The 21902-nt window shown below is 45.2% G+C and overlaps 3 protein-coding genes across 5 annotated transcripts in view; 2 read left to right on the plus strand and 1 right to left on the minus strand.

Annotated features, from left to right (window-relative positions):
• LOC139273608 (zinc finger protein 850-like) overlaps positions 1-21902 on the minus strand; it is a 560896-nt gene that overhangs the window by 217421 nt on the left and 321573 nt on the right. The gene's annotated exons all lie outside the window — the stretch shown is intronic.
• Positions 1-21902, plus strand: part of LOC139273584 (gastrula zinc finger protein XlCGF57.1-like) — a 277425-nt gene that overhangs the window by 162207 nt on the left and 93316 nt on the right. The gene's annotated exons all lie outside the window — the stretch shown is intronic.
• Positions 14678-14989, plus strand: LOC139273604 (histone H4 type VIII-like). The gene has a single exon (XM_070890562.1). It carries the CDS (start codon positions 14678-14680, stop codon positions 14987-14989), a length of 312 nt encoding a protein of 103 aa, XP_070746663.1.

Here is a 21902-nt window from a genome sequence, read left to right on the forward strand (position 1 = left end):
TCTTAAACGATAAGTGAATAAGGGTTTATGGGGCAGGGAAGTAGTCCATGATCGTATTAAATGACGGAGCAGGTTCGAGGGATCGTATGGCCTACACCTGCTCCTATTTCTTATGTTTTTATGTTCTTATATTCTAACTACATTAGTTGTTTCAGTATTACCTTCATCTGGAATGCCCCGTAAATGTCTATGATTCGAAAACTAAAAGGACATTCTGTCCATCGTGTATATGCTGATTTAAAACACCTAACACCACAATATCGATTTTGGCAAAAAAACATATCTATGCAGAATAAAATGTAAATCAACTATCTCGCCCCCGTTCCCCGGGTCACTGCTCTCTCTGTGAGGCGGTGGGTGGCTCTGAGAAGAGCCTTTGTGTTGTGCTTGGGGGAAAGGTCGCGTTGTTCAGCCGCCGAACCCATCGAGAGTGGGGCCCTGCTGTTTCAAAGCGTAGACCACATCCATGGCAGTGACCGTCTTGCGCTTGGCGTGCTCAGTGTCGGTGACCGCATCGCGGATCACATTCTCCAGGAAAACCTTCAGTATCACGCGGGTCTTCTCGTAGATCAGGCCAGAGATTCGCTTGACTTTGCCTTTACCCAATCCTTTGCCTCCTCATCCAGTCATGGTGATTCTTTACTCAAACCGCCGCTGAATATTAATCTCTCGCCTTACCCATTGTCTGTTGAGACCACCAATGAAACGAGGGCGGAAATTCCTGTCAACAGTCAGGCCTCGAACGATTTTTAATTTCAAAAACACCGCCAATAATTTTTTTAAGTGCGGATTATGTTAATAAATTCACCATTAGCCAAAGGTTTACAAACAGGTTTTACTTCCTTTTATTTTATTCCATATTTCCCTTACAAATTCCAGACTGTTCCAATCAGGATTAAATTCGCGTTCACTGTCAATCTGTCTGTAACGGACGGCAATCAATCCCCACTGACTCTGTAACGGGACACATTCCAGCTCAAACTGTGTAAAAGTTGGGAATCACAGATCATGGATCGATCCTCCGCACAGGGGGAAGTGAGACCAGAACTGGAAGTCCTTCTGTGAAAAGGGAAGAGGGACAGTGTTCACACTGCTCCCGTTCTGGTCTCTGTACGAACTCCCATTCTCGGTTTTTACACTGCGGGGAGTCCCGGGTTAATACACGGATTGACCTGCAACAGGAATTGAAAAATAAATTCGAAAGGGGCTTGCGAATGAGGTGACTGAAATGTGAGTCTCATCCTAATTCCTCGACAGGCGCTGTAAATGGGAACGAGCGACAAGGAACCGTGTTTGTAGCTTGAATGGCGGGAAATTCAACAGCGGCCTAACGTCGAACCGGACAGTGAAGCTGCTTATGAGAAATCAAAACTAAATCCACAGCTGGAACTGCAAAGGTTCTCAAACACACATGTTCAGGAAATAATTACAGTAAATTGAGTCTAAAGGGTGATGCGCTTGTGCAGCTCTTTCAGAGAGGCTGTGGGTGGCTCTTAAAAGAGCCGTTGTGTTTGGGGTTTGTTCTGTCAGGACAGCGTGGAGTTTTACTTGGAGCTGGTGTACTTGGTCACCGCCTTTGTCCCTTCCGACACGGCGTGCTTGACCAGCTCCCCGGGCAGCAGCAGGCGCACGGCGGTCTGGATCTCCCGGGAACTGATGGTGTCAGATTCTGGTATGTGAGTGTGTATTTAATTCTGTACCTATCTATCTCTGGTATATGAGTGTGGCGTTTAATCTGTACCCGTCAGTTACTGGTATATGATTGTGGGGGTTATTCTGTACCTCTCAGTTTCGGTTATGTGATTGTGGGTTTTAATCGGTACCTGTCACTCTCTAATATGAGTGTGGTGTTTATTCTGTACCTTGTACATGGCCTTCTTCGACCTTACAAAGGCCTTTGACAATATCAACCACGAGGGTCTATGGAGCGTCCTCCTTTGTTTCGGATGCCCCCAAAAGTTAGTCACCATCCTCTGTCTGCTCCACGGCGAGATGCAGGCCGTGATCCTTACCAACAGATCCATCACAGAGCCAATCCATGTCCAAACTGGGGTCAAACAGGGCTGGGACTTCACCCCAACCCTCTTCTCAATCTTTCTCGCTGCCATGCTCCACCTCACAGTCAACAAGCTTACCACTTGAGTGGAACTAAACTACAGAACCAGTGGGAACCTGTTCAACCTTCGTCGACTCCAGGTCAGGTCCAACATAAGAATTAGGAACAGGAGTCGGCCATCTAGCCCCTCGAGCCTGCTCCGCCATTCAACAAGATCATGGCTGATCTGGCCGTGGACTCAGCTCCACTTACCCGCCCGCTTCCCGTAACACTTAATTCCCTTATTGTTTAAAAATCTATCTATCTGTGATTTGAATACATTCAATGAGCTAGCCTCAACTGCTTCCTTGGGCAAAGAATTCCACAGATTCACAACCCTCTGGGAGAAGAAATTCCTTCTCCCAGAGGGTTGTGAATCTGTGGAATTCTGTGTCTGGCATGCGAATCCAAGATCACCCCAACCTCTGTCATCAAGCTACAGTACGCAGACGACGCCTGCATCTGCGTACATACAGAGGCTGAACTCCAGGACATAGTCGACGTATTCACTGAGGAGTACGAAAGTATGGGCCTTACACTAAACATCCGTAAGACAAAAGGTCCTCCACCAACCTGTCCCCACTGCACATCACTGCCCCATAGTCATCAAGATCTACGGTGTGACCCTGGACAACATGGACCATTTCCCATACCTCGGAAGCCTCATATCAACAAGAGTAGACATTGACGATGAGATTCAACACCGCCTCCAGTGCACCCATGCAGCCTTCGGCTGTCTGAAGAAGAGTGTTCAAAGACCAGGCCCTCAAATCTGCCACAAAGCTCATGGTCTACAGGGCTGTAGTAATACCTGCCCTCCTGTATGGCTCAGAGACATGGACCATGTACAGTAGACACCTCAAGTCGCTGGAGAAATATCGCCAACTATGTCTCCACAAGATCCTGCAGGTCCCCTGGGAGGACAGACTCACCAACGTTAATGTCCTTGACTGGGCCAATATCCCCAGCATTGAAGCACTGACCACACTTTATCAGCTCCGCTGGGCAGGCCACATTGTTCGCATGCCAGACACAAGATTCCCAAAGCAAGCGCTCTACTCAGACAAACGAGCCAAAGGCGGACAAAGGGAACATTACAAGGACACCCTCAAAGCCTCCCTGATAAAGTGCAACATCCCCACTGACACCTGGGAGTCCCTGGCCAAAGACGGCCCTAAGTGGAGCACCTCGAGTCTCATCGCCGAGAGCATGCAGAAATCAAGCGCAGGCAGCGGAAAGAGCATGTGGCAAACCAGTCCCATCCATCCTTTCCCACAATGACTATCTGTCCCACCTGTGACAGGGACTGTGGTTCTCGTATTGTATTGTTCAGTCACCTAAGGACACATTTTTAGAGTGGAAGCAAGTCTTCTTCGATTCCGAGGGACTGCCTATGAATAAATATTCTGTACCTGTTAGTCTCTGGTATGGCTGTGGGGTTAATCTGCACCTGTCAGCTGCTTTGTGAGTGTGGATTTTATTCTGTTCCTCTTGGTTCTGGTATATGAATGTGGGTTTAATATCTAACTGTCAGTTTTTGATATGTGAATGTGAGATTTAATCTATACATATCAGTTTCTGGTATGCGAGTGTGGTCTTTAATCTGTACCTGTCAATTTCTGATGTATGACTGTGGGGTTAATCTGGAACTGTCAGTTTCTGGTATGTGAGTGTGGGTTTCTATTCTGCAACTGTCGGTTTCTGCCATATGTGTGTGGGTTTAATCTGTACCTGTCAGTATCTGATGTGTGAGTGTAGGTTTTAACCTGTACTTGTCAGTGTCTGGTATGTGAGTGTGGGGTGTAATCTGTACATATCAGATTCTAATATGCGAGTGGGTATTTTAATCTGTACCTGTCAGTTTCTGGTATATGAGTGTAGGGTGTAATCTGTACCTGTCAGTATCTGCTATATGAGTGTGGGTTACTATTCTGTACCCGTCAGTTTCTGGTATATGAGTGCGTGTTTGTTCTGTACCTGTCAGTTTCTGATATATTAATGTGTATTTTATTCTGTACCTGTCAGTCTCTGGTATGTGAGTGTGTTCTTTTTTTCTGTAACTGTCAGTTTATGATATGTGAGTGTGCATTTTATTCTATACATTTCAATCTCTGGTATGTGAGTGTGGGGTTTAATCTGTACCTACCAGTTTCTGGTATGCGAGTGTGTATTTTATTCTGTACCTGTCAGTTTCTGGTATATGAGTGTGTATTTTATTACCTGCCCATCTCTGGGATGTGAGTGTGTGTTTAATCTATACCTGTCAGTTTCTGGTATGTGAGTGTGTGTTTTAATTTGGACCTGTCAGTTTCTGGAATATGTATGTGTATTTTATTCGATACCTGTCAGTTTCTGATATGAGTGTGAGGTTTAATCTGTACCTGGCAGTTTCTGTATGTGAGTGTGCATGATATTCTGTACCTGTCAGTTTCTGATATATGAATGTGGGTTTAACCTGTACCTGTCAGTTTTTGGTAAATGAGTGTGTGTTTAATCTGTACCTGTCAGTTTCTGGTATATGAGTGTGGATCTAACCTGTACCTGTCAGTTTCTGGTATACGAGTGTGGGTTTAATCTGTACCTGTCATTTCTGTATATGAGTGTGGGTTTTATTCTGTATCTGTCAGTTTCTGGTAAAAAAAAATGTGGGATTAATCTGTACCTGTTAGTTTCTGGTATTGGAGTGTTGGTTTTATCCCATAGCTGTCAGTTTCTGGTATATGAGTGTGGGTTTAATATGTAACCATCAGTTTCTGCTAAAAAGTGTGTGGTTTAATCTGTACCTGACAGTTTCTGGTCTATGAGTGTGGGTTTTAATCTATACCTATCAGCTTCTGGTGTGCAAGTGTGGGTTTTATTCTGTATATTTCAGTATCTCATATATGAATCTGATCTGTTTCAATGGTGAAACAGCATTGGATCCTACCGCTCCAGTGGCCGTAAGATTCACAATGTAACTCAGCCACTTCGGATCACTGTTGGAGTGACAGCTTCTGCTGCCTGTGATAATAGGATTGAGGCCAGTTCTGTGTCTCTGCGCTCTGTGAATGATAATGCACTCACTGTGAGAAGGAGCTGCTTGCACTTTTCCTTGTATTCCAGGTGAAGGAAATATCAGATTTATACTGGCTCAATGAAGTATTTTGCTTTGTGAATAATAATACCAGAAAAATATTAGTTATGATATGGACGACTGAGGCAGAGAATATAAAATAAAGTTGTAATGAATGGAAATGTTTATAATAAAGTAAAGTATCTGGAGAGAGGAAACCATGATACAAACAGTGTCCTTGTCACAGTTAACTCAGAGACTAGGGTCCTGAACTTAAAGATAGGTAACTTCGATGGTATGAGACGTGAATTGGCTAGGATAGACTGGCAAATGATACTTAAAGGGTTGACGGTGGATAGGCAATGGCAGACACTTAAAGATCACATGGATGACCTTCAACAGTTGTACATCCCTGTCTAGCATAAATATAAAATGGGGAAGGTGGCTCAACCGTGGCTAACAAGGGAAATTAGGGATAGTTTTAAAACCAAGGAAGAGGCATATAAATTGGCCAGAAAAAGCAGCAAACCTGAGGACTGGGAAAAATTTAGAATTCAGCAGAGAAGGACAAAGGGTTTAATTAGGAGGGGGAAAATAGAGTATGAGAGTAAGCTTGCTGGGAACATAAAAAGTGACTGAAAAAGCTTCTATAGATATGTGAAGAGAAAAAGATTAATGAAGACAAATGTAAGTCCCTTGCAGTCAGAATCAGGTGAATTTATAATGGGGAACAAAGAAATGGCAGAACAATTGACCAAATACTTTGGTTCTGTCTTCACTGAGGAAGACACAAATAACCTTTCGGAAATACTGGGGGACCGAGGGTCTAGCAAGAAAGAGGAACTGAAGTAAATCCTGTACCATGTGGGAACTCAGGGACACTTCCGGTGTCCCTGGCGACTACGTGTGCAGGAAGTGTATCCGCCTCGAGCTCCTGACGGTCCGCGTTGCGGAATTGGAGCTGAGGGTGGATTCACTCTGGAGCATCCACGATGCTGAGAATGACGTGAGTATCACGTGTAGTGAGTTGGTCTTACCGCAGGAGAAGGGTCCACAGCCAGATAGGGAATGGAAGACCAGCAGGAAGAGTAGTGCAAGGAAGGTGGTGCAGGGGTCCCCTGTGGTCATCCCCCTGCAAAACAGATACACCGCTTTGAGTACTGTTGGGGGGGATGACTCATCAGGGGAGGGCAGCAGCAGCCAAGTTCATGGCACCATGGCTGGCTCTGCTGCACAGGAAGGCAGGAAAAAGAGTAGGAGCGCGATAGTGATAGGGGATTCAATGGTGAGTGAATAGATAGACGTTTCTGCGGCCGCAACCGAGACTCCAGGATGGTATGTTGCCTCCCTGGTGCAAGGGTCAAGGATGTCTTGGAGCGGGTGCAGGACATTCTGAAATGGGAGGGAGAACAGCCAGTTGTCGTGGTGCACATTGGTACCAACGACATAGGTAAAAAAAGGGATGAGGTCCTACGAAACGAATTTAAGGAGCTAGGAGCTAAATTAAAAAGTAGGACCTCAAAAGTAGTAATCTCGGGATTGCTACCAGTGCCACGTGCTAGTCAGAGTAGGAATCGCAGGATAGCGCAGATGAATACGTGGCTTGAGCAGTGGTGCAGCAGGGAGGGATTCAAATTCCTGGGGCATTGGATCCGGTTCTGGGGGAGGTGGGACCAGTACAAACCGGACGGTCTGCGCCTGGGCAGGACCGGAACCAATGTCCTAGGGGGAGTGTTTGCTAGTGCTGTTGAGGAGGAGTTAAACTAAGATGGCAGGGGGATGGGAACCAATGCAGGGAGACAAAAAGGAGGCAAAAGCAAAAGACAGAAAGGAGATGAGGAAAAGTGGAGGGCAGAAAAGCCTAAGGCAAAGAACAAAAAGGGCCACTGTACAGCAAAATTCTAAAAGGACAAAGGGTGTTAAAAAAACAAGCCTGAAGGCTTTCTGTCTTAATGCAAGGAGTATCCGCAATAAGGTGGATGAATTAACTGTGCAAGTAGACGTTAACAAATATGATGTGATTGGGATTACGGAGACGTGGCTCCAGGATGATCAGGGCTGGGAACTCAACATCCAGGGTATTCAACATTCAGGAAGGATAGAATAAAAGGAACAGGAGGTGGGGTAGCATTGCTGGTTAAAGAGGAGATTAATGCAATAGTTAGGAAAGACATTAGCTTGGATGATGTGGAATCTATATGGGTAGAGCTGCAGAACACCAAAGGGCAAAAAACGTTAGTGGGAGTTGTGTACAGACCTCCAAACAGTAGTAGTGATGTTGGGGAGGGCATCAAACAGGAAATTAGGGGTGCATGCAATAAAGGTGTAGCAGTTATAATGGGTGACTTTAATATGCACATAGATTGGGCTAGCCAAACTGGAAGCAATACGGTGGAGGAGGCTTTCCTGGAGTGCATAAGGGATGGTTTTCTAGACCAATATGTCGAGGAACCAACTAGGGGGGAGGCCATCTTAGACTGGGTGTTGTGTAATGAGAGAGGATTCATTAGCAATCTCATTGTGCGAGGCCCCTTGGGGAAGAGTGACCATAATATGGTGGAATTCTGCATTAGGATGGAGAATGAAACAGTTAATTCAGAGACCATGGTCCAGAACTTAAAGAAGGGTAACTTTGAAGCTATGAGGCGTGAATTGGCTAGGATAGATTGGCGAATGATACTTAAGGGGTTGACTGTGGATGGGCAATGGCAGACATTTAGAGACCGCATGGATGAATTACAACAATTGTGCATTCCTGTCTGGCGTAAAAATAAAAAAGGGAAGGTGGCTCAACCGTGGCTATCAAGGGAAATCAGGGATAGTATTAAAGCCAAGGAAGTGGCATACAAATTGGCCAGAAATAGCAGCGAACCCGGGGACTGGGAGAAATTTAGAACTCAGCAGAGGAGGACAAAGGGTTTGATTAGGGCAGGGAAAATGGAGTACGAGAAGAAGCTTGCAGCGAACATTAAGGCGGATTGCAAAAGTTTCTATAGGTATGTAAAGAGAAAAAGGTTAGTAAAGACAAATGTAGGTCCCCTGCAGTCAGAATCAGGGGAAGTCATAACGGGGAACAAAGAAATGGCAGACCAATCGAACAAGTACTTTGGTTCAGTATTCACTAAGGAGGACGCAAACAACCTTCCGGATATAAAAGGGGTCAGAGGGTCTAGTAAGGAGGAGGAACTGAGGGAAATCTTTATTAGTCGGGAAATTGTGTTGGGGAAATTGATGGGATTGAAGGCCGATAAATCCCCAGGGCCTGATGGACTGCATCCCAGAGTACTTAAGGAGGTAGCCTTGGAAATAGCGGATGCATTGAGTCATTTCCCAACATTCCATTGACTCTGGATCAGTTCCTATCGAGTGGAGGGTAGCCAATGTAACCCCACTTTTTAAAAAAGGAGGGAGAGAGAAAACAGGGAATTATAGACCGGTCAGCCTGACCTCAGTAGTGGGTAAAATGATGGAATCAATTATTAAGGATGTCATAGCAGCGCATTTGGAAAATGGTGACATGATAGGTCCAAGTCAGCATGGATTTGTGAAAGGGAAATCATGCTTGACAAATCTTCTGGAATTTTTTGAGGATGTTTCCAGTAAAGTAGACAAAGGAGAACCAGTTGATGTTGTATATTTGGACTTTCAGAAGGCTTTCGACAAGGTCCCACACAAGAGATTAATGTGCAAAGTTAAAGCACATGGGATTGGGGGTAGTGTGCTGACGTGGATTGAGAACTGGTTGTCAGACAGGAAGCAAAGAGTAGGAGTAAATGGGTACTTTTCAGAATGGCAGGCAGTGACTAGTGGGGTACCGCAAGGTTCTGTGCTGGGGCCCCAACTGTTTACATTGTACATTAATGATTTAGACGAGGGGATTAAATGTAGTATCTCCAAATTTGCGGATGACACTAAGTTGGGTGGCAGTGTGAGCTGCGAGGAGGATGCTATGAGGCTGCAGAGTGACTTGGATAGGTTAGGTGAGTGGGCAAATGCATGGCAGATGAAGTATAATGTGGATAAATGTAAGGTTATCCACTTTGGTGGTAAAAACAGAGAGACAGACTATTATCTGAATGGTGACAGATTAGGAAAAGGGAAGGTGCAACGAGACCTGGGTGTCATGGTACATCATTCATTGAAGGTTGGCATGCAGGTACAGCAGGCGGTTAAGAAAGCAAATGGCATGTTGGCCTTCATAGCGAGGGGATTTGAGTACAGAGGCAGGGAGGTGTTGCTACAGTTGTACAGGGCCTTGGTGAGGCCACACCTGGAGTATTGTGTACAGTTTTGGTCTCCTAACTTGAGGAAGGACATTCTTGCTATTGAGGGAGTGCAGCGAAGATTCACCAGACTGATTCCCGGGATGGTGAGACTGACCTATCAAGAAAGACTGGATCAACTGGGCTTGTATTCACTGGAGTTCAGAAGAATGAGAGGGGACCTCATAGAAATGTTTAAAATTCTGACGGGTTTAGACAGGTTAGATGCAGAAAGAATGTTCCCAATGTTGGGGAAGTCCAGAACCAGGGGTCACAGTCTGAGGATAAGGGGTAAGCCATTTAGGACCGAGATGAGGAGAAACTTCTTCACCCAGAGAGTGGTGAACCTGTGGAATTCTCTACCACAGAAAGTAGTTGAGGCCAATTCACTAAATATATTCAAAAGGGAGTTAGATGAAGTCCTTACTACTCGAGGGATCAAGGGGTATGGCGAGAAAGCAGGAGGCGGGTACTGAAGTTTCATGTTCAGCCATGAACTCGTTGAATGGCGGTGCAGGCTGGAGGGGCTGAATGGCCTACTCCTGCACCTATTTTCTATGTTTCTATGTTTCTAGTCAGGAATTTGTGTTAGGGAAATTGATGGGATTGAAGGCCGAGAAATCCCCAGGGCCTGATAATCTGCATCCCAGAGTACTGAAGGAAATGGCCCTAGAAATAGTGGATACATTGGTGGTCATTTTCCAACATTTTATAGACTCTCAATCAGTTCCTATGGATTGGAGGGTAGCTAATGTAACCCCAATTTTTAAAAAAGGAGGGAGAGAGAAAACACGGAATTATAGACCGGTTAGCCTGACATCGGTAGTGGGGAAAATGTTGAAATCAATTATTAAAGACGTAATAGCAGCGCATTTCAAAGCAGTGACAGGATCGGTCCAAGACAGCATGGATTTATGAAAGGGAAATCAGGCTTGACAAATCTTCTAGAATTTTTTGAGGATGTAACTAGTAGAGTGGACAAGGGAGAACCAGTGGATATGGTGTATTTGGACTTTCAAAAAGCTTTTGACAAGGTCCCATACAAGAGATTAGTGTGCAAAATTAAAGCACATTGTATTGGGGCTAATATATTGACATGATAGAGAACTGGTTTGCAGACAGGAAGCAAAGAGTAGGAATGAACGGGTCCTTTTCAGAATGGCAGGCAGTGACAAGTGGGGTACCGCAAAGTTCAGTGCTGGGACCCCAGCTATTTACAATATACATTAATGATTTGGACGAAGGAATTGAATGTAATATCTCCACGTTTCCAGATGACACTAAGCTGGGTGGCAGTGTGAGCTTTGAGGCGGAAGCTAAGAGGCTGCAGGGTGACTTGGACAGGTTAGGTGAGTGGGCAAAATAATGCAGTAGAATGTAGATAAATGTGAAGTTATCCACTTTGGTGGCAAAAACAGGAAGGCAGAATATTATTTGAATGGTGACAGATTAGGAAAAGGGGAGGTGCAACGAGACCTGAGTGTCATGGTGCATCAGTCATTGAAAGTTGGCATGCAGGTACAGCAGACGGTGAAGAAGGCAAATGGCATGTTAGCCTTCATAGCGAGAGGATTTGAGTATTGGAGCAGGGAGGTCTTACTGCAGTTGTACAGGGCCTTGGTGAGGCCACACCTTGGGGAGGGCATCAAACAGGAAATTAGGGGTGCATGCAATAAAGGTGCAGCAGTTATTATGGGTGACTTTGATATGCATATAGATTGGGCTAACCAAGCTGGAAGCAATACGATGGAGGAAGATTTCCTGGAGTGCATTAGGGATGGTTTTCTAGACCAATATGTCGAGGAACCAACTCGGGGGGGAGGCCATCTTAGACTGGGTGTTGTGCAATGAGAGAGGATTCATTAGCAATCTCGTTGTGCAGGGCCCCTCGGGGAAGAGTGACCATAATATGGTGGAATTCTACATTAGGATGGAGAATGAAACAGTTAATTCAGAGACTATGGTCCAGAACTTAAAGAAGGGTAACTTTGAAGGTATGAGGCGTGAATTGTATAGGATAGATTGGCGAATGATACTTAAGGGGTTGACAGTGGATGGGCAATGACAGACATTTAGAGACCGCATGGATGAACTACAACAATTGTACATTCCTGTCTGGCGTAAAAATAAAAAAGGGAAGGTGGCTCAACCGTGGCTATCAAGGGAAATCAGGGATAGTATTAAAGCCAAGGAAGTGGCATACAAATTGGCCAGAATAGCAGCGAACCCGGGGACTGGGAGAAATTTAGAACTCAGCAGAGGAGGACAAAGGGTTTGATTAGGGGAGGGAAAATAGAGTACGAGAGGAAGCTTGCAGGGAACATTAAAATGGACTGCAAAAGCTTCCATAGATATGTAAAGAGAAAAAGGTTAGTAAAGACAAACGTAGGTCCCCTGCAGTCAGAATCAGGGGAAGTCATAACGGGGAACAAAGAAATGGCAGACCAACTGAACAAGTACTTTGGTTCGGTATTCACTAAGGAGGACACAAACAACCTTACGGATATAAAAGGGGTCAGAGGGTCTAGTAAGAAGGAGGAACTGAGGGAAATCCTTATTAGTTGGGAAATTTGGTTGGGGAAATTGATGGGATTAAAGGTCGATAAATCCCCAGGGCCTGATGGTCTGCATCCTAGAGTACTTAAGGAGGTGGCCTTGGAAATAGCAGATGCATTGACAGTCATTTTCCAACTCTCCATGGAGTCTGGATCAGTTCCGATGGAGTGGAGGGTAGCCAATGTAACCCCACTTTTTAAAAAAGGAGGGAGAGAGAAAACAGAGATTTATAGACCGGTCAGCCTGACATCGGTAGTGGGTAAAATGATGGAATCAATTATTAAGGATGTCATAGCAGCGCATTTGGAAAGAGGTGACATGATAGGTCCAAGTCAGCATGGATTTGTGAAAGGGAAATCATGCTTGACAAATCTTCTGGAATTTTTTGAGGATGTTTCCAGTAGAGTGGACAAGGGAGAACCAGTTGATGTGGTGTATTTGGACTTTCAGAAGGCTTTCGACAAGGTCCCACACAAGAGATTAATATACAAAGTTAAAGCACATGGGATTGGGGGTAGTATGCTGACGTGGAATGAGAACTGATTGGCAGACAGGAAGCAAAGAGTAGGAGTAAATGGGTACTTTTCAGAATGGCAGGCAGTGACTAGTGGGACACCGCAAGATTCTGTTCTGGGGCCCCAGCTGTTTACATTGTACATTAATAATTTAGACGAGGGGATTAAATGTAGCATCTCCAAATTTGCGGATGACACTAAGTTGGGTGGCAGTGTGAGCTGCGAGGAGGATGCTATGAGGCTGCAGAGTGACTTGGATAGGTTAGGTGAGTGGGCAAATGCATGGCAGATGAAGTATAATGTGGATAAATGTTTGTTTTTACCACCAAAGTAGATAACCTAAGAGACAGACTATTATCTGAATGGTGACAGATTAAGAAAAGGGAAGGTGCAATGAGACCTGGGAGTCATGGTACATCAGTCATTGAAGGTTGGCATGCAGGTACAGCAGGCAGTTAAGAAAGCAAATGGCATGTTGGCCTTCATAGTGAGGGGATTTGAGTACGGGGCAGGGAGGTGTTACTACAGTTGTACAGGGCCTTGGTGAGGCCACACCTGGTGTATTGTGTACAGTTTTGGTCTCCTAACTTGAGGAAGGACATTCTTGCTATTGAGGGAGTGCAGCGAAGGTTCACCAAACTGATTCCCGGGATGGCAGAACTGACATATGAAGAAAGACTGGACCGACTAGGTATTCACTGGAATTTAAAGAATGAGAGGGGATCTCATAGAAACATATAAAATTCTGACAGGATTGGACAGGTTAGATGCAGAAAGAATGTTCCCAATGTTGGGGAAGTCCAGAACCAGGGGTCACAGTCTCAGGATTAGGGATAAGCCATTTAGGACTGAGAAGAGAACTTCTTCGCTCAGAGAATTGTGAACCTGTGGAATTCTCTACCACAGAAAGTTGTTGAGGCCAGTTCGTTCGATATATTCAAAAGGGAGTTAGATGTGGCCCTTACGGCTAAAGGGATCAAGGGGTATGGAGAGAAAGCAGGAATGGGGTACTGAAGTTGCATGATCAGACTTGATCATATTGAATGGCGGTGCAGGCTCGAAGGACCGTATGGCCTACTCCTGCACCTACTTTCTATGTTTCTATGTTTCTGACCTCACTGCAGTACAGCAGCACTCAGATTTTCCACACCAGTTGTGTAGGGTAGTTTTATAGAAAGTTATCAGCATCCAGTCACAATACAAATCCGGCACTGGTTCATGAATGGGATCACCCGATTGATACAGTCGAGATTTATAACTTCCTCTCCCACAGGGCAACCTGTAAAATTCTGAATCGCTTTCTGGATTATATCCACAGGTACCTGGGCTGTACCACAATTGTTCTCAGTCTATGAGAACCAAGTTAAGGGCCTGTTCTCGATCACCTTCAACACTGTTCTGGAGAGCTCAATGCACCGAAACAAAATTACCAAATTTGAAATGTCCACTTTCACACTTCTGTCTTGGTGCCTTCAATAGATGCACTTTGTGACACTCCTCACATCCTCACTGTCAAGCTGTGTTTCCACTGTTCAATGTCCAAGAGCAGACACGGTGAGATTGGGAATCAGGAACATTTACTACTGATTTGTGAAAGAAAGCAGCAATGACTTGAAAGAGTGCGGTGATTAACTTTCTCTGTTGCCTTACACTGTACACACACAACCCGGGATATCTCCGCTTCCTTCCCCCACTCATTCCATGTTCCCAAACTACTTCCTGCTCCACTCTGCCTCTTACAAACAGCCCCCGATACCCCGACACAAAGCCCATTTATGGACATAGTCTCAATGTGATGAGCTGCTGGAAGGAGGCTGCTGTTTGCTCTCTTACTCGGGCCCAGGATATCTCCGCTCCCTGATGTGTTCAACGATCATCAGCCAAGCACAGAGGAAACGGCAGCCGCTGGCAGAGCTGGGGGAGGGGAGGTCACAAGGGCCCTTCCCGTCGGGTTAAACACTGGGCGGGGAGAGGGTGCCGGGAAGGAGCAGGCAAGTATTTCAATGCTGGAGCGTGAAGTCTGGAGGCAGATCTGGAAGCTCAGAGGCTGCTGTCTCTGCTCAACCTGTCACCCTGATTCTGGTTCCTCCTTGCCTCTCTCACACTCGCCTTCCTCAACCAGGTCTGGGCTGGCTTCATAAACACATCTGGATGGCGAGAGTTTATCATTCAATTTGTGTTCCTGTGAAGAATTATGATGTCTGGCCGAGGTAAAGGAGGCAAAGGACTGGGTAAAGGCGGAGCCAAACACCACCGTAAAGTGCTCAGTGATAACATCCAGGGCATCACCAAACCTGCCATCTGCCACCTGGCTCGCCGTGGCGGTGTCAAGTGGATCTCGGGCCTGATCTACAAGGAGACCCGCGGGGTGCTGAAGGTTTTCCTGGAGAATGTGATTAGGGATGTGGTCACCTACACTGAGCACACCAAACGCAAAATGGTCACAGCCATGGATATGGTGTACGCTCTGAAGCAGCAGAGCCGCACTCTCTATGGATTCGGCGGCTGAACAACGTGACCCTGGGGCAGTTTGACTATTTTTCTGATCATTTACTCACCAGATTGACGCACATAGAATCATGGAAATTTACAGCACGGAAGGAGGCCATGTCCATGTCAGCCAACAGGAGGCTATCCGACCTAATCCCACTTCCCAGCTCTAGGTCCGCAGGTTACAGCGCCTCAAGTGCTGTTTAAAAACGTGGTGAGGGTTTCTGCCTCAGCCACCCTTTCAGGCAGTGAGCTCCAGACCCCCAACACCGTCTGGGTGGAGAAATCTCCCCTCAAATCACCTCTAAACCTTCTACTAATTACTTTAAATTTATGCACCTAGTTGTTGACCCCTCTGCTCGGAAATAGGCCCTTTCTATTCACTATATCTAGGGCCCTCATAATTTTATACACCTCAGTCTCCTCTGTTTCAAGGAAAACAAACCCAGTCTATCCAATCTGTCCTCATAGCTAAAATTCTCCACTCCTGGCAACATCCTCGTAAATCTCCTCTGTACTCTCTCCAGTGCAATCACATCCTTCCTGTAATGCGGTGACCAGAACTGCACGCAGTATTCTAACTGTGGCCTAACTAGTATTTTATACAGTTCAAGCATAATCATCCCTGCTCTTGTATTCTATGCCTCAGCTAATAAAAACAAGCATTCCGTATGCCTTCTTATCCACCTTATCTACCTGGCCTGCCAGCTTCAGGGATTTGTGGACATGCACTTGCTTTGTTCTTCTACACTTTTCAGTGACCTACCATTTAATGTGTATTCCCTTTCCTTGTTAGCCCTCCCCAAATGTATTACCTCACACTTCTCTGGATGGAATTCCATTTGCCACTGTTGTGCTCACCTGTGCTCAATAAGATCACCTCACATTCTTCTAAACTCCAATGAATATAGGCCTAAACTGCTCAACCTTTCTTCATAACCCCCTCATCTCACGAATCAACCTCGTGAACCTTCTCTGAACTGCCTCCAATGCAAAGAGACCAAAACTGTATAAAGTACTCCAGGTGTGGTGTCACCAACACCCTGTACAGTTGTAGCAGGTCTTCCCTACTTTTATATTCCATCCCCCTTGCAAAAGAGGCCAACATTCCATTTGCCTTCTTAATTACTTGCTGTACCTGCATGCTAACTTTTTGTGTTTCATGTACAAGGACGCGCAGATCCCTCTGTACTGCAGCATTTTCTAATCTTTCCCCATTTATATTTTTCATTTGCTTTTATATTTTTCATACCAAAGTGGATAACCTCACATTTTCCCACATTATACTCCATCTCCCAAATTTTTGCTCACTCACTTAGCTTATCCATATCCCTTTGTAGATTCTTTGCGTCCTCCTCACAAATTGCTTTTCCACCTATCTTTGTATAATCAGCAAATTAAACTACATTACTCTCGGTCCCTTCATCCAAGTCATTAATATAGATTGTAAATAGTTGAGGTCCCAGCACTGATCCCTGTGGCACCCCACTAGTTAGTTTGCCAACCTGAAAATGACCTATTTATCCCAATTCTGTTTTCTGTTAGTTAGCCAATCCTCTATCCATGCCAATATATTACTCCCAATTCCGTGAGCTCTTATCTTGTGCAGTAACCTTTTATGTGGCACCTTATCGAATGCCTTCTAGAAATCCAAATACATGATACCTACTGGTTCCCCTTTATCCACCCTGCTCATTACATCCTCAAAGAACACCAATAAATTTGTCAAGCATGATTTCCCTTTCATAAAACCATGCTGACTCTGCTTGACTGTACCATGATCTTCTAAATGTCCTGCTGCTACTTCATCAATAATGGACTCCAGCATTTTCCCAATGACTGATGTTAGGCTAACAGTTTCCTGCTTTCTGTCTCCCTCATTTCTTAAATAGGGTAATTACATTTGCTGTTTTCCAATCCTCTGGGACCTCTCCAGGATCCAGGGATTTTTGGCAGATTACAACCAATGTAGCTACCATCTCTGTAACCACTTCTTTTAATACCATAGGATGCAGGCCATTAGGTCTAGGGGACTTGTCCATATTGTCCCCTCCCATAGCCCCTTGATTATCAATTATTGGGATGCTTTTAGTGTCTTCTACAGTGAAGACCGATACAAAATATTTATTCAAATTCTCTGCCACTTCCGTTTTCCATTATTAATTCACCGGTCTCATCCTCTAAGGGACCAACTTAGCTACTCTCTTCCTTTTTATATACCTATAGAATCTCTTACTGTCTCTTTTTATATTTCTTGCTAGTTTACTCTCAATCTATCTCCTTTCCCTTTTTTAGTCGTCTTTTGCTCTTTTCTAAAAAGTTCCCAATCTTCTGGCCTTCCACTAATCTTCGCAACATTGTATGCTTTTGTTTTCAATTTGATGCCATCCATTACTTCTTAGAAACATAGAAAATAGGTGCAGGAGTAGACCATTCAGCCCTTCGAGCCTGCACCACCATTCGATAAGATCATGGCTGATCATTCACCTCAGTACCCTTGTCCTGCTTTCTCTCCATACCCCTTGATCCCTTTAGTCGTAAGGGCCATATCTAACTCCCTCTTGAATATATCCAATGAACTGGCATCAACAACTCTGCAGTAGGGAATTCCACAGGTTAACAACTCTCTGAGTGAAGAAGTTTATCCTCATCTCAGTCTTAAATGGCTTACCCCTTATCCGTAGACTATGTCCCCTGGTCCTGGACTTCCCCAACATCTGGAACATTCTTCCTTCATCCAACCTGTCCAGTCCCATCAGACTGTTATATGTTTCTATGAGATCCCCTCTCATCCTTCTAAACTCCAGTGAATACAGGCCCAGTCGATCCAGTATCTTCTCATATGTCAGTCCAGCTATCCCGGGAATCAGTCTGGTGAACCTTCGCTGCACTCCCGCAATAGCAAGAACGTCCTTTCTCAGATTAGGAGACCAAAACTGAATACAATATTCCAGGTGAGGCATCACTAAGGCCCTGTACAACTGCAGTAAGACCTCCCTGCTCCTATACTCAAACCCCCTAGCTATGAAGGCCAACATACCATTTGCCTTCTTCAGCACCTGCTGTACCTGCATGCCAACTTTCAATGACTGATGTACCATGACACCCAGGTCTCGTTGCACCTCCCCTTTTCCTAATCTGCCGCCATTCAGATAATATTCTGCCTTCGTGTTTTTGCCACCAAAGTGGATAACCTCACATTTATCCACATTATACTGCATCTGCCACGCGTTTGCCCACTCACCTAACCTGTCCAAGTCACCCTGCAGCCTTTTAGCGTCCTCCTCACAGCTCACACTGCCACCCAGCTTAGTGTAATTTGCAAACTTGGAGATATTACACTCAATTCCCCCATCTAAATCATTAATTTATACTGTAAATAGCTGGAGTCCCAGTATTGAGCCCTGCGGCACACCACTAGTCACTGCCTGCCATTCTGAAAAGGACCCGTTTATCCCAACTCTCTGCTACCTGTCTGCCAACCAGTCCTCTATCCACGTCAGTATATTACCCCCAATACCATGTGCTTTAATTTTGCACACCAATCTCTTGTGTGGGATTTGTCAAAAGCCTTTTGAAAGTCCAAATACACCACATCCACTGGTTCTCCCTTGTCCACTCTACCAGTTACATCCTCAAAAAATTCTTAGTTCGTCATGGCTGGTTCTTCTTTAGAGTCTTTCTTTCTCACTGGAATATATCTTTGCTGAGTTATAAAATATCTCCTTAAATGTCTGTCACTGCTTATCTACCATCTTACCCTTCCTTTGTAATTGCCTTTATTTAAGTTCAGGGCACGAGTACGAGACCCAAGTTTCTCAGCCTCAAACTGAATTTGAAATTATACCATGTTATGATCACTCTTCCCAAGAGGATCCTTTATTACGAGATCATTAATTACACATTACCAGATCTAAAATAGTCTGCTCCCTGGTTGGCTCCACATCATATTGTTCTAAGAACATCCCGAATACACTCTATGAACTCTTCCTTAAGGCTATCTTTGCCAATTTGATTTGTCCAATCAAAAGATTTAAATCGCCCATGATTATTGCAGTATTTCTTACAAGCCTCCATGTGTTGTTGATTTATATGCTGTCCTGCAGTGTAGCTACTGTTAGGGAGCCTATACACTACTCCCACCAGTGATTTATTTCCCTTATTATTTCTTATCTTGACACAAACTGATTCTACATCTTGATCTTCTGAGAAGAAAAGGCTGGTGTTTACAACCATCTTCAGCCAGACGTGCCGTGAGGATGATCCACATCGGCCTCCTCCTAAGGAAGCCAGTCTTCAGCCAATTCGATTCACTCCATGTGATGTCAAGAAACAGCTGAATGCATTGGATACAGCAAAGGCTATGGGTTCCGACAACACACCGGCTGTTGTACTGAAGACTTGTGCTCCAGAACTAGCCGCGCCTCTAGCCAGGCTGTTCGAGTACAGTTACAACACTGGCATCGATGCGACAATGTGGAAAACTGCCACAAAAAGCAGGACAAATCCAATCTGGTCAATTACCGCCCCATCAGTCTATTCTCAATCATTAGCAAAGTGATGGAAGTTATCACCAACAGTGGTATCAAGCGGCACTTACTCACCAATAACCTGCTCACCGATACCCAGTTTGGGTTCCGCCAGGACCACTCAGCTCCAGACCGCATCACATCCTTGGTCCAAACATGGTCAAAAGAGCTCAATTCCAGAGGCAAAGTGAGAGTGACTGCCCTCGACATCAGGGCAGCATTTGACCGAGTGCGGCATCAAGGAGCTGTAGTAAAACTGAAGTCAATGGGAATCTGGGGGAAAACTCTACGCTGGCTGGAGTCATACCTAGCACAAAGGAAGATAGTTGTGGTAGTTGGAGGTCAATCATCACAGCCCCAGGACATCGCTGCAGGAGTTCCTCAGGGCAGTGTCCTCGGCCCAACCATCTTCAGTTGCTTCATCAATGACCTTCCTTCCATTATAAGGTCAGAAGTGGGAATGTTCGCTGATGACTGCACAGTGTTCAGTTCCATTCGCAACTCCTCAGATAATGGAGCAGTCCATGCCTGCGTACAGCAAGACCTGGACAACATTCAGGCTTGGGCTGATAAGTGGCAAGTAACATTCACGCCACAAGTGCCAGGCAATGACTATCTCCAACAAGCAAGAGTCTAACCACCACCCCATAACATTCAATGGCATTACCATAACCGAATCCCCTACCATCAACATCCTTGGGGTTACCATTGACCAGAAACTTAACTGGAACAGCCACATAAATACTGTGGCAACAAGAGCAAGTCAGAGGCTGGGTATTGTATGGTGAGTGTCTCACCTCCTGACTCCCCAGAGCCTTTCCACCATCTACAAGGCATAAGTCAGGAGTGTGATGGAATACTCTCCACTTGCTTGGATGAATGCAACTGCGACAACACTCAAGAAGCTCGACACCATCCATGACAAAGCAGCCCGCTTTATTGGCACCCATCCACCACCTTAAACATCCACTCCCTCCCATCATCAACGTACCGTGGCTGTAGTGTTTACCATGTACAAGATACACTGCAGCAACTCACCAAGGCTTCTTCGGCAGTACCTCCCAAACCCACGACCTCTACCAACTAGAAGGACAGGGCAGCAGGTGCATGGGAACACCACCACCTCCACGTTTCCTTCCAAGTCACACACTATCCTGGTTTGGAAGCATATCGCCATTCCTTCATTATTACTGGGTCAAAATCCTGGAACTCCCTCCCTAACAATACTGTGGGAGTACCATCACCACACGCACTGCAGCAGTTCAAGAAGATGGCTCCCCCCCATCTTCTCAAGGGCAATTATGGATGGACAATAAATTCTGGCCTTACCAGCGACGCCCACATCCCGTGAACGAATGAAAAAAAAGAATCAGAACCATCTGACCTCTCAAGTTGGCGTTAAAGAGTCCATGATGTTATTTCGAAGAAAAGCGAGATCTCCGGTGTCCTGGCTAACATTTATCCCTCAACCAGGGATAGACAAGATAGAGGCAGAGAGGCTGTTTCCACTGGTTGGGGAGACTAGAACTAGGGGGCACAGCCTCAAAATATGGGGGAGCCAATTTAAAACTGAGTTGAGAAGCAATTTCTTCTCCCAGAGGGTTGTGAATCTGTGGAATTCTCTGCCCAAGGAAGCAGTTGAGGCTAGCTCATTGAACGTATTCAAGTCACAGATAGACAGATTTTTAACCAATAAGGGAATTAAGGGTTACGGGGAGCGGGCGGGTAAGTGGAGCTGAGTCCACGGCCAGATCAGTCACGATCTTGTTAAATGGCAGAGCAGGCTCGAGGGGCTAGATGGCCTACTTCTGTTCCTAATTCTTATGTTCTTAACCAACATCACTAAAACAGAAGCCGTGAAAAGGCTCAAAAATGGAACAGTCGGTAAAAGGACATCAATTAGTCTCCTCTTGGAGAAATCAAGGAATCGACTCATTGTATGTAGGAAACAAAGCTGATTTATTTGACAGAGGGTACAGAAAAGATTTACAAGAATGATTCCAGGGATGAGGGACTTCAGTTACAATGGATAGAATGGTGAAGCTGGGGTTGTTCTTCTTAGAACTGAGAAGGTTGAGAGGAGATTTGATAGAGGTGCTCTAAAATCATGAGGGATCTGGAGAGTAGAGAGAAAATATTCGCATTCGCGGAAGGGTTGAGAACCAGAGGACACAAATTCAAGGTGATTGGCAAAAGAACCAAAGGTGACATGAGAAAAAACTTTTCTTTAAGCAGCGAGTGGTTAGGATCTGGAATGCACGGCCTGAAAGGGTGGTGGAGGCAGATTCAATTGTGGCTTTTAAAAAGGGAATTGATAAGTACATGAAATAAAACATTTGCAGGGCCACGGGGAAAGGGCGGGGATTGGGACTATTTACAATGTATATTAACGACTTGGAAGAA

The sequence above is a fragment of the Pristiophorus japonicus genome, chromosome 9, assembly GCF_044704955.1.
Source record: "Pristiophorus japonicus isolate sPriJap1 chromosome 9, sPriJap1.hap1, whole genome shotgun sequence".
Lineage (NCBI taxonomy): Eukaryota > Metazoa > Chordata > Chondrichthyes > Pristiophoridae > Pristiophorus > Pristiophorus japonicus.

What these genes read in the sequence shown, in the direction of transcription:
- LOC139273604 (XM_070890562.1), top strand. Translation starts at nt 14,678, where the DNA reads ATGTCTGGCCGAGGTAAAGGAGGCAAAGGACTGGGTAAAGGCGGAGCC.